Here is a 23,190-nt window from a genome sequence, read left to right on the forward strand (position 1 = left end):
CAGACTAATCTTGGTCTATCGGTACGAGGTCAGACTAGAGTCGGTATGTTGATACTAGTCCAGACTAGTGTCAGTCTGTTGGCACTAGTTCTAACTAATCTTGGTCTGTTGGCACTAGTTTAGACTAGTGTCGGTATACTAGTACTAGTTCAGACTAATGTCAGTCTCTTGGTACTAGTTCAGACTAATCTCGGCCTGCTGGTACTAGTTCAGACTAGTGTCGGTATGTTGATACTAGTCAAGACTAGTGACAATCTGTTGGTATGAGTTCAGACTAATCTTGGTCTGTTGGTACCAGTTGAGCCTAGTACTGGGTTAACAACAAACACCTTCCCAGTCGACTGGACGATTTACCCGCTGGGATAGAGGTCAGCTGGTCCACCCAGGACAGAGACGCATCTTTGGTCAGTTATGGCTCTATTGTCCGCGCCTTTCTCCAGAACGCGTTCACCCCTCACCCCTCCAACAGCCAAAGATAGCAAACAGCATCCCCACTCTATACCAGGTGCTTAAAAACACTGAGTGTTGCCAGCCAACATTTACAGCAAGACATTTTCAATGAAAGAACCTCTTTGACGCCACCAAGACGTGTTCTCTGGTCTAAAATAGATAATGAAACTAATTTGAGATGGTTTCAGTTGGAACCGACCACCTAATACTGACGTTACTTCGGTGTCGGGAGATATTTAGATATATTTTTGTCTTCATGTAAGTACGTATGTTCTACTTTACTTCAATCTGCTGAAAATAACGTTATCATTGTCTGTGTGTTCGGCTCGACTAGACTAAAATAGCTGGAACTCCTCTGTTTGGGAAACAATCGCATGTAAAATTCACTAAAGTTAACTTTCGGCTGTCCGAAGCCGAAATATCAATATTTAGGTTTAGATTATTTTAACTAAAACGAGAGAGCCTGTTAAATGTACATGTACCTTGTTTTATGGCTAACACGAAAACAACACATGTTATAGATAGTCTGGGTTGTACACCACTGAAGTGAAACCCGTTTTACAGGTCATGGTGTTCACAGAATATGAACTCGGTAAAGTGGATCCAGGCACTCTTTACCCCACTCGGCCACATCGGAAAGCCTTCATTTGAAAGCTACATACATAATGATATGACTCTCATATATATATTATAAAATACAATAGAAATACAACGACATGACATACATGTACATAACAATAACGCCAATAATGACATGACTGATGGTTATGCTGATAATATGCGTCATATCAGAACTATTAATCTTACAAAAACAATCGTACCTAAAGTCAAGGCGATTGAATTCCATTTAAGCAAAATGCTATCGACAAAATACGACAGTCATCTTTGTGTGTATAATAGCTTTCGATATTCTGTAAAATCGCTTTCCGTCATTAATGTAAATAGTGCTTGGTAGAATTCCGTCACGTACACGGAGTGTGACACTGATGATATTAATCAGCCACGTTTGATTACACATGATAAATGTCGTGAGCTATAAGAAGACACAGAGAGATCATCAACTTCAGATAATTTGATAGGTGACTGACCGTTGCAGGGGCCCTTAACGCGGATCCAATTTCTAACTTAATGAATTTTCTTATCGCTGGGCGATGCGATCATTGAGAAGAGAACAAGCCCTTGCTGACATTAGTGCATGGTGACCTTGACCTATGACATCCACCATATTTGTTCAGTAGCGTTTTAAACCTGTACAAACCTTGGATGCATTTTTGTGGCACTCGCGACCTCCAACTACCCGCCCTTGATTTTCATTAGCCACATTCTTTTGCTACGCCCTGTCTAATAGACCAATCAGGAGGAGAGTTACATACCTGCACAATTGTGGGTTGGCGACGTCAAAACTAAGATGGCCAGTCCGTAGTTTTGATCGTACATTATCACTGTTCAAAGTGATATTACACTTAACCCATACTATATCGTAAAGTGGGCAATATACTTTTCGGGAAGCTTAAGTTGACGTCCCTAGCTACACAAGGGTCCATGCATGTTGGTCTGAGTGCGATATTCAGTCATTAAAGAGCACCTTGACTTGTGAGCACCCTGACCGTGTTCAGTGTATTTTCGTGTGTAGAACGCGATTGTTATATTCTGTTAAAACCCTATGAAAATGAAACTGGCACGCTTTAATTAAGACGTTAACGTCAGAAACTGTTCAACAGATTGAAAATATTTTTTTTGATCATCCAATCAAATTTTGCCAAAAGCCACAATAGCAACCGAGTATTAGCGGAATAACCTTGTTGGGTTGTTTGGGGGGGGGGGGGGGGGGCTTTTTTAAAATCAATACTTTTAAAATGCCTGCTGTAAGGACCATGATAATAAAAGTTTATATCTCACAGCTCTGTTTTTGAGACCGTCCCTGAATGGCAGACTGGCACCAAATACTTTCAGCTCCTGTTAGTTAAGCTCCATCAGATGTGACAGGTGAAAGGGGGGTGTTGGCATATTAGTTTGGCCAATCAATAGCTCTGGCGTCGAAGCAAAAGGAGGTCACGGGGTACTTTAAGTCAGACTCCTCGTTGTTGAGGGGATTTGCCTGTCTGTCGGGAATATGGCGACATGTGAATCTGAAGAATACGCGACAACGGCGAAGTTCAGGAATCACAACAGTTCTATGTAATCTGAAAGATGGAGAACAACTCTGTCGGATGAAGACGATCAGCGAGGTACAGGCAACTGGTATCAGTCACTCATGTGTGATCATTATGCACTCAACTCCGAATCACAGACCAAGGCAGAACGCAACTCCAAACATAGTAGTAGGCAGTTGTAGTTGTAGTAGTAGTAGTAGGTAGTAGTAGTAGTAGTAGTGGTGGTGTGGTGTCGGTGAGGTAGTAGTAGTAGTAGTAGTAGTAGTAGTAGTAGTAGTAGTGCTGTGGTAGTAGTAGTAGTGTCGGTGGGGTAGTAGTAGTAGTAGTAGTAGTAGTAGTAGTAGTAGTAGTAGTAGTAGTAGTAGTAGTAGTAGTAGTAGTAGTAGTAGTAGTAGTAGTAGTAGTAGTGACAAAAGCTACAGACACAACCAGAGCGAATCTGGAAGATCAATTAACCTCATCAGAAAAAAGTAAATGTAACGTAAATTGACATATAATTACTAAATATCCACTTACAGTTATTAATAATATTTCCACCAACCAACACGGCAGTCCGCATCGCAAATATACCCCCTGGCAGCGACTTGATGGAATTAAAACAATTTGGTCATATTTATATTAAACTTTGCATCCTTTTGAACACTTCAGATCCATTAATAATCATTTTCCTCGTCTCCGTTGTGAGTTGTGAACGAATCAATAGCCCAGTAACTCAATATTAACTCTACCAGATGGATACAGAGATAAAATGGTCTTCATAATGGTTCATGCAAAATAGTAGTGAAAATTCCCTGAGCATTTCTGCTTTTAATCACTACGTAACAAAATGGGGGACACTGGTATATTGCGGCTTTCATTTTAACCAGGTCACGTGAAGAACGCTTCAGTAAGTAGCTGACCTTCAACGTTTTACACCAATTTCAAATGAAGCACAGCCGATTGTTATAATTAAATCTTGTAATTATTGGTCTAAGACAATTGGAGGACGGTTGAAGCACGACCGGGCCGGTTCAGCTACCGACATAAATGCCGGAGTGAAAGACCAACGTCGCCTTGCACTGGCGTTTATCAAGAAATCGATACCAAAATTAAAATGTATGCCATTCTAATGGAATTCTGGTCAAACAGATTCTATCAAATTGTGAGAGTATGTCCGCAGTTGAATGGAGGTTTCGGCTTTCTATTGACTTCCTCTTCCTAATCAGCAGTCGTAGACCTGGGACGGAGACTTTGACGTGAGTGAACACGACGTCTCAGTAAACCCGTTTGCTCTTTTCAGCGTCAAAGCGCTATCTTTACTAGACCCATTTTTCATTGATGGAGTACTCGCCTTCAGGCACTTGCCACAATGGTTCCAAGGGATGAACGCTTCCAGGATTCTTATGTTGGTGCCATTCGCGAAACAATGACGTTGTATTGACTGCTACTTTCAATGGTAAATGGACCGCCGCGTTACGTCGACTGTCTTGACGTTTTTATCAGGTTACTCCAGTCAGTCCAAAGAAATCCATTTTTTGACATAGGTACAGCCGTGCTAATCACAGGAGTGCATAATACATTTCTTCCCTCGTGTCTGTTAATAGCATTGTAGCCAACATTATGGTGTTATATAAACCTCATAAGCATTGTTTAGGGCATCTCCAATCCAGTGGTTCGGTAGGTAAACAGGTACCATTGTGTTTATAGCACTTTGTCCGGATATAGCAAACTATTGTTGGTGTAAACTGAATGCATATGGAATGAAGAAGAGATTTCATAGGGAAGAGATATCACATGCACCACGAGATGTTGAACTTGATATCTGTAATTTCTGATGACCAGTTCAAAATAACTCTTTTCATTTCCGTGAAGGAACGCGGACAAATAGGCACATATTTCTACCATTGTCTCTATTTTCTACTATTTTCTGTATTATTTTCCCTTCTTTCTACTATTGTCTACTCCTTTCTCTGTTATTTGCCCTCAGTTCTACTGTTTTCTCTGTTATTTTCACTCCTTTCTACTATTTTCTCTGTTTTCTACTTTGTGTTCAGTGCAAATAAATTTAAACTCGATTTTCTTTCAACAGTTCCTATCTACGTTGATCTATTAATAATACAAACAGCTGAAACCCCGATCATCTGTTCGGACACAACTTAACCATGTTGCTTAACTTTCAAATGGGTTATGGAGATTTGTAGAAAACATTTAAAATGTGGTATGATCTTGTCAGTTGTCAATACAACGACCCAGACAAGAACAGGCTAAACTGATTCAGCCGACTTGGTGGCTTCCCGTTGACATCCGTTCCATAACAGATGCTCGGAGTGGTATTACTCTTAACCCATGTATAATAGAATGTTAAATCTGTAAGAGGACCTAGGGCACGGCCAACATGTCTGTGCAGAAATGTGCCTTCAGTCCTGCCATCATCAAACGAACGGGCGCTGGGTTCCAGAATTTATCCTGATTATGCTCATGGTTTTGTTCAACGAAAGTGGTAAACCACCTCGACCAGCTAAATCCTCCCTCGGCAATAGCTTAATGGTTAAGCAAACCCGGTTTGATTCACACATGGGTTCATGTGTGAAGCCCATATCTGGTGCCCTAAGCCAATATTGATAATAATATTAATGCGATATTGCAAAACGCGGCGTAAAATCATACTCACATAATCAAAACCCTTGGAAACCAAACCAACTGCCCGTTTATTCATATTGGAAGACGGTAGATGAGCAATAGGTTACATACTTCTTAGAATGTGACATTGCCTAAGCATAAGATGTCCATCGGTTGACAATTTAGGCCCACGGATGTTGTGAATGCCATTTCACTCTTCAGTTAACACAGTTGTCATAAATGTATATGATAGCGTGAGCCCCGATCTTCCGGCCCACATTCGCGGAATGGGGATATGTAGGGGTGTTCCTCAATAACATTTCCTCTGTGACCTTGAAATTATCTCAGCCCAACAAATGTCGCATACATTACCGTTTCTGATGTCCTAATGTTCATGTCGCAAAGGTCATCCTTATATTTCCATCAAAATAAACGTTTTTCAGCGCATTTTAAGTTGATTACATAAGCGATTTTCTCAACGCAAATAACAGCTACACATACATGTACGTACTAACATTGAGAGCGTATCGGTTACGTGTCAACGTGCACGAGGTTGTGGGCATTACCAACGTCTCATCTGCATACTGTTGAAGGAGGCGTCAAAACTAACTCACTTACTCGTGAAGTTCAACACAAATTGCATTTGCAGGAAATGAGCATTTTAAATAAACACTTAAATACATCGATTCAAATGCATTGTCAATTACTGTTCGTATTGTCATGAAAAAAATTGAAAACCTTCACAACAACTAGTGTCGCAGATTGAATGATCTTTCAAAACCCGTCCATGCATTTGACATATTACGCAACAATACGTACCTTATTAATCTTTCCCGTATTATTGAACGTAATTTCATCATCGTCCTGCCATAGCTGTTGCAATCTGTTAAACGTTCATCTAACAGTTGTGAGGGAAATTGTTTCCCCAGGTCACGTGTTTCCGCTTGTGGCGGTGATCAAGGCCGTGATGAGAACACAGAGCGTCACACTGCTCGTCCACGCCTAACATTTAAGTCATGTACTCACACGAGCGTGACTCAAAGTGAACGCCTTGTTTTGCACATAGGACATTTATATTGACATATGTTATGATGTAATTTCTAATTGTGAATTTTGATAATTTAGACAAGGACAGAAATAAAACTGATGTCAAAAAGAAATGAGAAATGTACAACTGTTTGAGTATATATTTCATGAATGTGAGATACATATTCAAGCGGGCCGGTCCAAGGCAATACGTTGTTTGGAAGAGTGGGGAGAGTAAACGTAGGTGAGAGGATACGGCGTTCGCTCGCCACGCCGAAGTTTCGGATTCGATACTTAATATCGGTACAAAGTGTACAGTATCTGTTGAACCCGTCGTGTTATTTCTGGAATATTGCTGAAAGCGACGTAAAGCCCAAATTCACTCACTCACTCACTCATTCGGGGAATACATTATAAGGATCTATACTATGCATGCATACTTAGTGTTTGCCGTCGTTATCGAATGAAATGATGCCGATATCCACATTACTAGTACATGTTCCAGGCACTGATATTAATTCCCTTGATCGAATGAGAAGCATACAACTCTTGCAGCCACTAGGCGTACCAAGTTATTGTGGCTTATACCAAATACATATATACTGAACAGCAAAAGAAACGCAATGCTGGGTATTTTGCCTTAAACAGAAGACATAAACATGAACCCGTAGCTTCATGAGATTTCATTTTCTCGAATATTTCTTTTGCTGTTCAGTATATATGTATCTGGTATAAAACGTCAACTATTTAACATAACGATGAAACAACACCGGTGAAACGTACAAACATGGAACATCAAAAACAGTGCCACCAGTCAATAATAATCTCTGGATTAGAATAGCCAGTGATTTGGGGTATAAGTAATGACATGAAATCAGACATGCCGCCTGGCCTGACCGCTTCCTTCCATTGTAAACTCCTAATCCCGAATTGCCAATGGACACGGGGAATCATAATTAATTACGCTTCGTTATTGATTCAACTTCGCTTCAAAACCTCAAATACAAAGTATCGATTGATAAATACCCCTAACTAGCCTCACGACTGCACTCTATATAAACAGGGCAAGAGTTCACAGCCGTATTGACCACATTAGTTATATTAAGCCCTTGGTTATGTACGTCGTATTTTGCGGCAATTGTTCCATTGATCACCACTGAACCTCCACGCTACCCCAGAGCGTAATTTGCCCTTCATGCGCACAGAGCCGCTCATCTTGTTAATATGTGTTTGTTGACATGTTAATATGTATTTACTGATCTGGGCTGAGTGAGATTACTGTGATCAATACACAACAAATATAGACAGCTTATTGTCCACACAACATCAAACGCAATTAAGCACCCATTAGCTATCGGTTTTGTTCCATCTTCGGTCATATATATAGAATCGTAATGTCTATTATTTCCTGTTACACTGCACCTACTGCTGAAATTTCAATCGCCAAATTTTCTACAAAATATAAAAACTCATATCAGTGGAAAGTTAAAAACAAATTCGAATGTTACCCGGAAGACATATCACTCTGTTCATTCGCTCAGAGTGGTGGTGGTGTAGCCTAATGGTTGTAGTGTTCGCTCGTCACGCTGAAGACCTGGGTTCCATTCCTACCAAGGGTATAATGTTGAAAGCCCATTTCTGATGTCTCCCATTTCTGGTTGATAGAATATTGCTAAACGCGGTGTAAAACCATACTTTCTCATTCGTTCAATGACTACCAATATGGTCAGCGATGCCTAAAAGAACATACATACATATAAGATAAAAGGGGTACAGCAAAATCTGACCTTTTTAACTTTACAAAAGTAGTTTCCCCCGAAATGACAGAAAAACGTACACCTTCTCCGCATATTACAGAGCGCAGAAGAAACTGGTTGAAATTGTTTTCGGCCATAAACGATCTCATTAAGGATCGTTGTAACTGATAATTGTCATTCAGAAGCGGTAAAGGTACCTATGGAGGTTCTTGATGTCTTAACGATGTCACCAGCGCCAGTTATTATCCACTTTTTTAAGTCTATTAGTTCCGAGGATAACTTGACAAGACCGTCAAGATGGTTTTGATTCCAACGTCTTGACGAGTGACGCAAATGCCTCCAATATCAATAAATGTCACACGCGGAGATGGCCGTTCATTGCGCTAGATTCAAGTAACTATATTCTTCAAGATCAATACTCGTCATTACATTCTCTCTGCCGTAAATACGAAGACCAAAATGCAAAACTTTTTTTCAAAAGCTTCGATGTTGAAAATTTGATGATGGAAAATGATTTCAATTTGGTTTGAGGCTGCCCTAATTTACAAAAGGGTCTTAAAGAGGTTTCAGAGCAATCGATATTCACTAAATTGTTTCTTAAAACTAAAATACATACATGATTAAGAGTGGCATATGGCAGAGTAACACAGATTAATCAATGGATAAGGTACAATTTACTGTGAGAAAATAACATGTTATCGAACTGCCTTTAAATAGTGACAGTGAAGAAATCCGAAATATACGAGAAACCTTAGTGTTCTTCCTTCAGTTTTACGCCGCATTTAGCAATTTTCCATCAATAACACGGTGAGGGACAACGGAAATGGGCTTCACACATTGGACATGTGTGAGGAATCGAACCCGGGTCTTCGACGTGACGAGCGAACGCTTTAACCACGAGGCTACCTTTACCGTCATGGTCGCATCATGACTGACTGATGAACCTGTCATCCATAAAATATCTCTCCTTACATGGATGAGTAGTGAATGATTGCATTGGGGTAGTGCTGATGGACAATTACAACCAATTAGGGACTTTATAATAATTCAGCATTCGCTTTAATCGATATACGTCGTGCATTCAATATCATCGACCTTTTCTGAGCTGAAGATCCCTCGGGGGTTGTTTCAACGGTTGGTTCCCAGCTGTAAGGACTATTGTTCCGTGCAGGCGTAAAGCATATGTTTTAGATTTTGATCGACTGACGCCATCGGCGGATGAACTCAAAGCCCTTCCCTCTCCTGCGCCTCTACACCTCTGCATTCTTTCTACCCTGATCGCTCCTTGAACATGCACTGTAACTATGTTATGAAACCAAATATTGTCAATCTTACCATCTCTTCATTGAGTAGGTAAGTATTGGCACCTTCAGGTGAAGACGCAGTGGGGTAGCCCAGTGGATAGATCGTTTGCTCTTCACGCCGAAGGCCCGGGTTCGATTCCCCACGTGGGTATGATTTGTAAAGCTCATTTCTGGTGTTCCCCATTGTGATGTTGCTGGAATATTGCTAAAAGCGGCGTAAAACCCAATTAAGTCTGCTGCTGAAGAAACCGGGTACTACCTGGTCACAAGAGGCCTGTTCAGGTCGTGAGAGGCTACAACACTCAATCAATCACAAACCAATTTGGAACTATCAGCTATAGATATGCATTCGTCAGTCTGAAATATACCTATAACCCTGGGGGATTATGTTAGCCGGGGCAGTCCTATGTCTCGAATCCTTGCGACTCCTGATTGTCCACCACCATTCCATCATTGATTTCGCCGGTGTGGTCAACGGTTGACCAGAATGACTGCGCTTCCGACTCTACACCCAGGAATAGATGGCGCTTCATGGTACACACAAGCAATAAAAAATAATCTATCGACAAACAATCGACTTGTTGCTTAATCACAGTACGATATTTTTTAACCATATGCATGTCAAACCTATTTGCATGATTTCCAGATTAAGGAGAAGACATTATTATATTTGTCAATACAATATAAGACCCTCCGAGTTATACGTGCACGTGTTATATGTGCCTCTCGCTCACTGAACATATCATATAAACATTGCCGCTGACATCACTGTACGAGGACGATCGATGTGGAGTGTGAGTGATATTCATCTAGGGGTTGTTGAACAGCAATTGCTGTCATGAAGACTGATATTGTAACTATTCATATGAAAGGTAAATCGATCATATTCGCTGATGTCATTAATCAATATCTTGTATAGTGATGTTGATGTGTTATATTCTTTTCAAAAGGCACGATCCATTGATATGTTTCCGTCCACGACTTGCTAACTCAGTCAGGATCGGCAGGATTCGATGACCCGCAATCAGAAAGCTTTGATAATTCTCTTTATCTAATAGTAATAATCCACATTGTCTGTTCTATTAATCTACTGTTGCAGTATGTGTCGTAAGGTGCAGACCCTGAAGAACCAATGTCTCATCCCATTCGTTCCTCAACAGTCACGATAAGGATTTGAGGATGTGATTGTAAGTTTAAGATACTTTTTAAACAAAATTTAATGATATTTCTTAATCTGTACAAAACGCAGCAACAAGGCAGACACTCCATCGCGTTCCCTCCCGAAGGTCATTTTCTTATTTGGTTCAATAACAATCTGTAAATAAAAATACAACTGGTACAGAAACAATCTCCCTGACTACCACCGTGCGTCATAACACCGTGTCGCCAGTACTCGACGACTGACTTGCACATTCTCCGACTCCTCAGTTACTCCACAAATTGGATTACAATGGTTTTAATCACCCTCGGGGTGGATAACTTGATTAGGAGTCCTATCGCTGTGGGGGCAGCCTTGGAAAACTGAACGTCACTGACCGCGTTCCTTTCAATACAACATTCTGAACATGAAGTCAAATAATTTGATTTTGTCAAAGTATGGGTAAAGTGACATAAGCGAAGTAAGATAAACTTGGTAGCCACCACAAACATATCTAAATATGACATTTATGTAGAATTATGAATGTTATATCTAACTTATGCCGAACCATAACGTAGTTAAAGTATTGCAAGATGTGGAAATATAAATGAATGAGTAAGAGAATTTAGCTTTATGCCGTTTACATGTATATCAACAGACGGGAACGCGTTTCGTTAACAAATTCAGGCCACTTTAAGTCAATATTCAACGCGCAGGCGTTCTCGTTTGATGTGCTGTGATACGCTTTGTGGAATTATGTCCCCTAAGCGTGGCAGAATCAAATGATGGTTGGGTCGAATCCTGGATTTGTGGGGACTTATCAGCACCGTCTGCTCGAAGTTTCGCAAGCTGGAGTTTTGAAAGATGACAATGGAAAGTATTCTGTTCATGTCTGTTTGGATCAAATCCAGCTCACTTACTGAACACCGTTGTTTTTTGGCGCTTAATTTACAGACATTAACATGCTTGCACACAATGTTTGTCGACATTCATCTTTACTTTTATACTTGCTGATAACATTTATATTCCACGATGTCTTTGTTGTTTTCATGAGTATACAGTGCACTTCTGTTAGACCACCGGCGTTTTTACTTTTCATCCGTCTCTGACCAAAACAGTACAAAGAGTGTCATCAAGGCTAAAAATAACACGGTTAGTATTTGTGGAATACTAACATCTTTGATAATATGTTGGTAATTTGCAATCGTTCACTCTTGTTTGGGTTCAAAGAAACTTTTATCCTGTATTCAAGTAGGCGTCCGTTTGTATCGGCGTCAGAGTGGTCATAAACAAAACACTGCGGACATCGTCACTATGTATTCTGGCTCCTTACGAAAAGGATCGAAGGGACTTAAGTTATCAAGGAAATACGTCAGTGTGCGAAAACAACACAATGGCTAAGTCGTACCAAAGAAGATTGCTTTCTCGGGGATGGAGGGACGGTTGGGCTGTTATGTATTTTGATCAATATGAATGGAGGGACCTACTGTTTCAGGTCAGGAAGGACTTCATTTCCTTTCATGCAATAGAATAAACGCAAGGAAAGACTGAATACTGCAGGTCGCTTTTCATACATGTCTTTTGTCTTCAGTTGACAAGCGTTATTCATAGCTTTCAACTTATGGAGTATTTCCGTGATTCGGTGATATTGGTTAAGAATATATATTCAAAGGAGGCATAGTATTCCCAGAAATTACTGAGAAAGGTGTTTCGGCAAATACCTAATGCAAGTTTTACTTAAATAAATAAACTGACGAGCAAAAGAAAGTACACGGGTTGTGCTTCTTCCAGGAAGATGAAAATAACAAAAATCTTTTGATGAAATGGAATATGTGTATTGAAGCACGCTTCGCGCAGTACAGGTGTTTTATCAGCAAAATGACATTTCAAGAGAGATGTAGTTATGAGTTCTACCGAAGGTTCCTACGATGCTGGAGGGTCAAGGGCATTCGACGAAGTGGTCGGTGGCCCACATGCCAGCAGCACGAAGTCGTCATGTCACTGTGAATCGGCTCATGCGACGAGCCAATGACGGTTCCTGATGACGTCACTTTCAACATCCAGTTGTGTAGATAAAGAACCCGCAGATAGCGATCCTCTTTGGGTGTTGTGACCGGACATCCAGTTCCGGGTGGACTACATGTCTGGCCTGTCATATTGAAACGGTCAAACAGCCTGACTGTGGTCCGTCTTGTGCAACTCAATGTCCTTGCTACATGGCTGTGGGAAAAACCCCTTTTTGTGATAATCCCGCGGCCCGTCCTCGTTGAGTCGAGTGATCAAGTGATCGTTCAGTCTTCATGACAAACTGGTTTGATACCCTCTGTACGGAAATTGCTCGTGCATAGGACAATGATCACACTTTTGCCAAAATCCGTGCAAGACACGAACAATGTTTTTTGCTTGCATTTCACAAATGAAACATGATGGTTGCGTTCTATACAATCAGTGTTCTTCGATAATTTTACTAGTTAGAATGAAAGTTTGGGCTTTCAGCAACAATAACACCTGTGCACCTTCTTTGCTCGTCAGTTTATTATGAGATATGATTCTGTTACAGTCTAAGTGTATCTTCAGTACTCTGTGAGACCTCCATGCCCTGCAATACACGACTGAATGCGCCTGGGTGCACTGCGGACCAAAGTTTGTAGGACATCGTGTAGCAGCATATCCCAACTATCGACCACTTCTTATCCTTAAAAATGTCTCTTTGGTTTATTCAGCAGCCCTTCATGGGTCCCCAGTAGGGTAAAGATCTCGAATGTAGCTGGGCCAATCTAAAAACTTGAACATTTTCGTCCAACAACCACTGTTTTGGTGTAACCCGCAGTTTGTATACCAAATGAGAAATGTAAAAAATATGGTCAAAGGTAATAACTTTCTTGAAAAAGATTGCTTGATGTTGTTTTCCTGAGAAATCGGAAACTGAAAATAAACATGTGTTTTCGTATGAACTGAATTTAATGCTGCTTATGAGCGTTCAGGGATCTAAAACGTTTTTATCAGAGAGGTAGGCGTCCAGTCGCCATGATGCTTAAAGGGCGGTATAAGTGTTGGACATGTGTATCTGCCCAATGTTGCATGACTGTTTTTCCTTGAAATATGTCTTTCAGCAATAAAGTTGGAGATGATTCTATTGGCATGAGTGTGTGAATGAGGTTTTAATCCTTTTCATTAATATTCGACTAATATCACAACCAGAAACACCAAATATGGGCTTCAGGTACCAGACCTTCAAATATACTGATAAACGAACCCCGTCTTTCTTGTGGAACGAGCGAACGCTTTAGCCAGTAAACGTTCAAAATGTACCGTCCCTGTTAACATGTATATTTCTATGTGAACGCTGGTCATTTTTGGACACATACACCATTTGTAAGTAAGTCAGGAATATAAAGCGAAATGGTTTTGGAATGAGACGAGTGGACTACTTGAAGCACTAATTTTCTAATATCTGCCGGGAAAAAAACGAAATAAATAATACCTCCCGGCAAATTAACATGGTCACAGTATCAAAGTGTGAGCGGGGTTTGCAGAATCAGAGTCTCTGTATAAAAGTAAACACCATAATAGCCACATTGTCCTGCTGATTGTGAACATTATGTTGTAGACTCCCGCTTGAATAATTCATTATCTCGTAATCATGGACGACGACATTCATTGTAAGAGTTATAGCTCTGTTGAAGACAACACATATTTAAGTGTGACAGATGTTTCTGGGATATATCCCGGACACGGCCTGGAATTGAGGGAACCCAAGCAGGATTGCAGATTAAACAAATACCTCGTGAAGGATATCAAGGGCACTGAATATCTACAGTACATTTTAATCCTGCTATCATTTATCTTTAATTTATTATATTTATCCACTAACAATATTAGAACCGTGTTACAATGTTTCCTTAAAACCCATTCAGACGTTTAATGCATAATTTTCACGTGGAATTCTTTTTTAAATAGCCTTCGAAATACCTTCGTATTTTCAGCCATCTATTAAGTTTTTCAACGCAATCTGTGTTTATGCTAATATGAATTTGTTTCGGGGGAAACTTGAGACATCGATATCTATCTTTCATACTTAGTTCATAAAATATTCATAATACCCTGAAATAAATCCCAAGTGAAAAGCGTTCAGAAAAGGTCAGCATTTCCATGTAATAAATTAATACCGATCCATTCTTCCACATGTATCCTTGAATTCTGTACACAGTCTGTTCTATAGGTATGGTGCAGTTTTATAAACTATCATGTGGAAATTCCATGGGATTTTAAAATTAGTAGTTCAGCAAGGGCAGAGGCATTACTAAATCAGTGAAAATAGACAAATATGAAATATTACCAATCTGTCAGTATCAGATGTAAGTGTCACGTCAGCTTCCTAAGAATATTGTAACGATCTCCGTTATTCCTGGTATAAAACATTTATACTGAAATATGGAATTATAAATGAGAATCGGGAATTGCCATTAATCCCCGTTGAAATCATTAAAAGATAATGTAGGTTCTCTTAATTGTATCAAAACAGTTGTTCATTCCTCAACTGTGCCTTGCACTACGCGTCAACGTCAGCTGCCAAGTCAACGTCAGCTGCAGTCTGCAGTCGTTGAATGGCATGGTATCGATCTGAGAGGCTATCTTTACTTTGTACCCAAACAGTCATAAACAGAACATCCATATCATGACATGTAAATGACACAGACTGGGTGAGTAAACCAGTGGATGATACTATGAACACCAACAGGCTCGTTATGTGCAGTCACTCGCTTTGCAAGAAGTCGCGGTTCATTTAGTTGCTTCAGACAAGTGTAGGTGGCTGTATACTTCCTGTGCTTAAGCGACTACGGTGATCAGCTGATTGATAGATATGCATCATAATATTTAATAATTATATTAATAATTCATGTATATAGCGCCTATTATCCCCCTGACTAGTTGCTCACTGAACGCTGTACATAATCAGAATCTGATTATTATTGACGCGGATACCCCTAGCTGTCTGTGACTTGCTAGAAGGTTAATAGTCACATGGCTTTATCCTACCGGATACCCATTTTGTGCAGACTGAACAGTTTGAACAAACTCACTTGCCTAAAGTGAAACCACCTGCATCACTTGTGTTTAATTGATATGTTATTAATGAGGATAATGCTGTCGAGTATTTTTTTTCATTCAAACCACCCCCGAAGCAACATCATTACATTGCATTTCATTACATTACATTACATTACATTACATTACATTACATTACATTACATTACATTACATTACATTCTCGTTATCCACCATAATCTACTGCGGAATATTGTGAATACAACCATCCTCTGCTGTATCAGCAGAGTGGAGGGTGAAACCTGTTAGACTGGACAATTCTAGGGCGGACAGCTGACTTTTCAGAACATCTACTGTTCTGAACATCTACCCCTTTAATCCAGATTCAATGGATTCAAGGCGATGTCATCAGTAGTAATAAGAAGCAGCTCTACTGCCACTCTCCATCCACTACATATATATATAGTAGTACTATTCACAGTCTCACCACCTAAATCACCTATATTTCCACTGGCAGTGTCAACTGGCTACATACACTATATAGACTTCTGTTTCAAACCGATAAATACATCACATATAGTTCAAATGACAGTTTCAACTCGCTACATGAACTACATACAGTCCGATAGACAGTCTCGACTCGCCACATACACTACATTTATTTCAACGGACAGTGTCAACTCGCTCCATACACTACATGTAATCCAACTGACAGTTTCAACTCCCTATATAAACTACACATAGCCAGACTGACAGTCTCAACTCACTACATACAGTTCTGTTGACAGTTCCAGCTCGCGACATAAACTACATACAGCTCTGCTGACAGTGTCAAATCGCTACATGAAATACATGCAGTTCTACAGCGACATGAACTACATACAGTTTTACTGACAGTGTCGCTCCATACACTACATGTAGTCCTAGTGACAGTGTCAACTCGTTCCGTAAACTCCATGTAGACCTGCTTGTCATAAACATGAAGATATATCCAGTTTAAAATCGTGGTATACACTCGCCCCACTGACACTAACAAAGCCTTACCTGCAGAAATAGGCTGATTCTCTTGACACGCCCGATCTGGGAGGGGTGTCGGGTTGGTGGACGCTTATTCTCAAAGACCCTGTGGCAACATCAGTTTGCTTTTTCTTCTTCTTTCTAATGGATGAAAACGCGCGTCGGAGAACGCCAAGATTGGCCTTTACACTTTCAACGTTTGTTTCAGTATCCTCCGTGTCGAATTCCGTCTCCATAATTGATCTTCCACTTGGGCTGTAAGACCGTCGAAACATACTGGCTGTACGGGAGATTTAATAAATGTGAGTTTAAGGAAGGAAACGGTTCTCCGGTAACTGTACAACTGCTGTCGCGACAGTGTAACCTGTGACTTCAATATCAGTCCTTTAGAAGTATGTCTTAGTGCTAAATAGTACTGAACGCCGATCAGTGCTGGGGACTGAGAAGGGTTACTCAAGGAAAGAACAATATGTGTGTAGCGGGAGTAGTATCAGCGCTCACCTTTTGTCACCGTCTATGTAAGACACGTCAGAAGAAGCAGTAAGTATTCAGTGTACATCACTTTTATATGGAAACACCTTTCTTGTGAGATCTGAACAAATCAGAAATTCTCAGTACAGGAGTAGATGTTGAAATATGAATACTCAGCTAAGACAGGTGGAAATCATGCGTAGGTGTACACAATTCACGAATACTCGCATTGGTCAGTCTTCCAAGACATGGACTGCACGAATATATTCTTAATATCTGACCTCTGTAAGGTAATCAGGCTGGTGAGGCATCTGTATACAGAGTGTGTCCCTGTATCCAATGTATGGTGTGGAGAACGCTGGTATACAGTTAGGTATTGACGGAACCATGTTTTGATATCCGTGTATGACGTCAATGCACGACACATCCACCAGTCCTGGAAAAGCTGCAGTGTCAATGATAACAAATTACTTTCTCAACCCCATATGCAAACACTGGAAGTGACCATGAGGGTATCTCAGCATGATTCCACAATAACATGGTTTCAGATACTCTTCACATATGATAAGGCATTATCAGTCAATTGTCCATTCACCTGGACTCCTCTGAGGTCGGACAACTCACTGCACAACAGCCACCAGGAAACATCACAAATGACCCTGGGTGTACGGACTGCACGGAAGATCAATGTATGTAAATACGTGAGTAGTTTGAGCAACAGCCATCTGAATAGCGTTGACTTAACAGATCTTCCACAGAACTGACGCTTTTGGTCCGAGCGATTAGGCGCGTCAACAAGGGATATCTGGAGAGGCCAGTTGCGTTGTATTTGTCTGTTCAATGCCTCTGATAGTCTGCTTCGAAACACTGGCATACGCCACAGTATCCCTCAATCAAGTAATGATTACATGCTAACTCCCATTCCACAAATGAAATCTTCGATTTCGAGGTCCGCAGTGTAGTTTGTACCGGGGCTACTGTTATAAAATCCCAGATAATTAGTGTGATTACAAGGTCAGGCACTCCAAATGTCCTCCGATGATTTCGACCAGCTCCGAACACAGGCGGCAAAAATGACGACTTTACTATCGGAGCAGACGACACTTTCCCATAGATGAGTGGACCTATATTAACGCCATAATGAGGCCACGAGCGAGCGGAGAACCACGCATGGCATTTCCGCGCCTTCACGTGCGTCTGAAGTAGTGTGTTTATCGACCACGTGCTCGGGAGCGAGGCCAGCGTTTCTCAACCCGAGAGATGTCAGACCAAATTTCTGTTCCAGGTCTGAAGAGTTGATTCTTCCATGACACAGCACACACGTTCTATCCGTAATGCAGTTAGCTGATATTCACGTCCGAACTCACAACCCCATTTGACACCGATAGGCGAATAAGCAATCTAGATTACCGCAGGCGACACCAGTTTATGAAGCCACACCATTGAGGGATCCTGTCCAATTAAGCGACCTCATCCAGCCTTAAGGATCAGAACTGCAGAATCACACCTGGCGTCAGTTAGTACTGATAGCCCCACGAGGCAATGATTATTCTCAATGTCCATATAGGATTACTGATATTATATAAAGGTACATTAACTCAGACGAATATATGGCCAATATATTGACAGAGATCGAGCGATTACTAAAAGAACTCGAAGTAAAATGTAGTAAATGTGGTGTTACGTGTCCAGTTGTTAACGTACATTGCATAATCCATTTGTGAGAAACACAGAATGATCCGCAGATGTTTTCGTGCAAAGCCTGTTCATCTTCTACTGGACAAGACCAATGTATGGCAGATGGTGACATTAAAATGTTTGGACATAGTCTCATCTCGTAAATAAACCACGTAAATATAAACAAATGTTTACATGTTTCCTAAACAGCTTTCAAGCAAACCGGGAACAATAACATTGGGGCATTTCATGATTAGTGTTGATATCATTTCCACATAAATGTATTTATTTGTGTTTATGACTATTTCTAAGAATGATGTGATATGACAGCACATAAAGAAACGACATTAAGACGAAAATAAGAATAGAAGGTTGGGTTTCATTTTGGGTTTTATTGAGACTTAAAACAACTTATGTTTACTCGTCCTAAAAAGGATATTTATTCTGTCTTTAAATCGGTCGCGCGTTCCTTAGAGGGAGTAGCTAAGTGACTGACGGCGAAACCCAGTCCCACCCGATGGGTTCATGATCTAAAGCCATCTCCGTTTTACCCTTTATGACACATATGACATGCTGCTGAATGAGACGAAAACCAGTGACACATAACATAAGTTACTCACGTACACCACATTGAACGCATTCACGCTTGCCGTAACAACATAAGACCTGCATCCTTAGTTGAACCGGAAGAGCCGAAGTATGGCCGACAATTGATAACACGATGTCGTGCTTACTGGCTGTACTCAGTGGCCTCCATCATGCACGTATGTAGTGCAATAAGTGTATAACCAGTGTCTCCGCCCTATCCCCACCCCCTCCCCCATCCCCATCCCCATCCCCATCCCCATCCCCCTCGAGCATCATCTGTAAACAATACTCACATGAACGTTATAAATGATGAACGTGTCGCGTTTTCAAAAAGACATTTTGGCCCAAAAGTATAAATTTCAATAAATCTTTTGTCCACTAAATGACACAAAGAGAATTATTATGTATTGTGATAATATCGGTTCGATCCTAAAGACAGAGTGCACTGGCTTGTAAATAGTCCCCGGGCGTCAGCCTTTGTATTTAAACCGGAGCTTTGCCTAGCGAAGACAGAGTCTTACATGGAAAGGGGCAATGCATATATATCGCACGTCGGGGAACCAGCGCGATTTTGTATTCTCAAGAGGGTGAGAAAAATTGGAAATTGTACATTTTCTGAAAGCATCGATCCTTTCTTGGCGTTGCACGGCTGTGTAGATGCGGTACTCTGCGTTGTCGATCGCAGTGTTGGAGTGATGTACAGCAAGCCAATGTTACAAGAAACGCCATCACTGTCTCTTAGGAGCTGCCAACGTCGCGAACGATTTCGATCTGTTAGACGGCGTTTTAAGAGATAGCGCATTCACACATTTACTGTGATCAACAAAGCACTGGTGTGCTGTGACAATGAAGTGAAATCGACTCTTATTATGCAACATAGTTCTTCAAATGGGCAGCCCCACTACACCTGTCGCAGCAAGGCATTTCGGAAATGTAAACATTCAAATCTCCCTTGTTTAAGAGAGTACCATTCTTTCCAAGTATCTCTAATATAAACTAGGTAAATCTACGAAGTAAAGTCGTTATTCATGCAACGTGCTTCCTGAATGTCACACCATTTAAAGAGGATATTATCAGTTGGTTGTTCTTGACATTTAATGTGAATTAATTCCAAACTATCATATTGAAGGAGCGGGGGTAATTGTTGCACATTTTCAGCAATTTATCAGCTCGAATTCAATAGAAATGGGACTCAAATCCTTTACTGGCGTTCTTAACACTATGGTAACGTAAGGCTTTGATTTCTGCTTCCACATAGGATTGAACTCGTGTTGTTGGTTCTCGCGCTCTTCTGCATATAGTCATGTATAAGACTTAAGGTTTACCACATGGTTTTGTCCAAAGTTTAAGCTTCACAGCAGACCGCAGTCCTAGAAATAGAGCCAGAATATCTGGTTTGGGTCGTTTTGTTTTGCTGCTTTAGTTGTTTTTGTTTTGTTATTTAAATAACAAAACAATATTTCATGAGTATGCCTAGAATGTGTATCAGACAGTCCAGATGTTGATATCTGAGCAAGATCACACAGTCTTGGTACGATAACATGTGAGGCCTTTAGACAGCAAGGCCACTCAATACAATAGTTTCTGGGGACCTGTTGTCATGCATCTCAACCAAAAAGATATTCTGTGCTTAGGGTTCTAGTTTTTGTATGATGTATTCCCACAGAAATATATTCTTCACTTGATATCTTCACAATAAATGGATTTAGAGTCTAAAACCACTGGGCGGTCATTACGGGATCGGGTAGTCAGACTCGCCGACTTCGTTGACCCATTCTATCCTATCCCAATTGCTTAAATCGACTAATTAACCTTTGGCAAAGCCAAACACACTCTCAATATCACACTCCGAAACAAAGACATTAGAGTGGTCATAGTTTTTCAAAACATAAGCTGTTGGACAATCGAAGTCAAAGACATTCTCAGTATCTATCTCCAAAATATAGACATTGAGCTGTCATAGTATCATTAAAAAACCCGTGTTCTGCCAAACTAAAACTGATAAGAGGTCAATACTTAGACATTCATTTTCCTAATAGTGGCTGAATTACTTCCTTGTTCATGCACTCATTATACTTCATTGATTTCACATGGATTCTATAATTGAGGTTCACTTCCTTAATCACGTGTCTTGAAACTACAAGAATTAATATCATCCTGACTTAGTTTAATCCTTTCTGGAAGATGTAGGTGTAATGATGAAGCATATGTACAAGAAAAGGTTTCTTAAAAGAAGTCATTAATCTTCATTCTCTTGTTCAAAATCTCATTTTGTATGGAGTCGTCTTTCTTCTGTTCATTAATTGCGACAGGAAAGAGACAGGACATATCATTAGGATAATCACATGGACATTGAGAGCTCCCTGGCGACTCATATGTCAACTAATAAGCAGGTGAGGTGAAACGCGGTTCACGTTTATATATTAATCTTCTATAGTGATACATGAGAGACAGCGTGTGTGTTTGTGTGTGTGTGCGTGCATGTGTGTGAACATGCGAATGTGCGTGTGTGTGTGGTGGATGAAGAATGGGTAGGTGTAGGTGCTTTATGATAGGCATAACACTTCTGAGATGACAACGTCTTTATCATACACGTGAAAAAAATATGGCAACACCGAATACTTTTTTCGCTCAATACCGTAAGAATTGCCACAATAAAACATTATTTTATCATACCATGGGTAGTGTTCTCGGCAGGATGAAGCTAACGAATATTTTCGGTATCCGTTGGGGTCATATACGGATACCGATGCAAATTAGAGAGGTCATATGCAAAGTTTAGGGACTACTTTCACAGTGTAAACAAACATGGCGTCACGCCCATCTACCAGCGATCGTGTCCAGATTGATGACCGTGGTTAAGGCACTGTGAGTGCATTGATGAGAGAAAGTTGTTTTCTTGTAATGATAGATGGGACTGATTACGAAGCTAAGTTAGAAAAGCTGACTGCATGACGTAACGCAGTCAAATGAGTGATTCGTAGAAAACTGCGTCACCCAGCTTGTGACGTCACGTATTACTACGCACATATTTGTGACGTCATACAGGCTCGCTAAATACAAAGTTTATTCCCAATGCAGGATATTAACCATCCCAAAACACTCTCGCGTGATAACCTAACTGTCTTTTGTGTTAACGAAATGTCTTTTAGCATTTTGGCAAATATAGTTGCGACTGGATATAGTTGTGATTGAATATAGGTCCTATCACAACACTTGGGTGTTGCAATACATTTTTCCATCCGTTATTATGATGCGGCGTTTCAGTGCTGATTCTGATACCGTTGTACAGCATGAGAGCCAGGTGAAGCATGAATACCGATTCTGTAACGGTTCATTTCCTAGTGAGTGAGTGAGTTTAGTTGTACGCCGCACACAGCAATAACAACATGAACATCGATCTGCGCAATTGGGAGCCGATGACATGTGTCAACCAAGTCAACGATCCTGACCACCCGATGCCGTTAGTCGCCTCTTACGACAAGCATAGTCACCTTTCATGGCAAGCATGGGTTGCTGAAAGCCTATTCTACCCCGGGACGTTCACGGGTTGGTTCATTTCCTAAACCACATGCCACTGAATGTACAAGAATTCATATCAGCCATTTGGTTTTTTGCTTTCTGAAACATGTTGGTGTTATAATGAATGGTATGGTCCTGACTCGATTAGTTACAAACCTTAGTTCAGCAACAGCATTTGTGGACGCGGCGTAAAACAACAAAGCAACAGGAATAAACAGCATCAGTCCTAAATGATGCTGAAGCTTTTCTTTATCTAACATGTATTCTAACTACGATCTTGTGAAAACGTACATACATACATGCACACACACGCGCGCGCGCGCACGCACGCACACACACACATACCTACATACATACATTTGCATTACGCCGATATTCAGCTCAACTGCTCAAGGGCGCTGTGTTATCCTTAGATCACTGGATGTCTATCAGAACGGCAC

General features: G+C 40.7%; 1 protein-coding gene across 2 annotated transcripts in view; it reads right to left on the reverse strand.

Moving 5' to 3' along the window:
* LOC137273683 (GTPase-activating Rap/Ran-GAP domain-like protein 3) overlaps positions 1-17,290 on the reverse strand; it is a 105,399-nt gene extending 88,109 nt beyond the window's left edge. For both annotated transcript variants that reach the window (XM_067806480.1, XM_067806479.1), the window contains exon 1: positions 16,520-17,290. In XM_067806480.1, the coding sequence (XP_067662581.1) occupies positions 16,520-16,767 (248 nt within the window). In that variant the 5' untranslated portion in view covers positions 16,768-17,290. The remainder of the gene's footprint in view (positions 1-16,519) is intronic.
* Positions 17,291-23,190: the final 5,900 nt, after the last annotated feature.

Source organism: Haliotis asinina, chromosome 2 (assembly GCF_037392515.1).
Source record: "Haliotis asinina isolate JCU_RB_2024 chromosome 2, JCU_Hal_asi_v2, whole genome shotgun sequence".
Taxonomy (NCBI): domain Eukaryota; kingdom Metazoa; phylum Mollusca; class Gastropoda; order Lepetellida; family Haliotidae; genus Haliotis; species Haliotis asinina.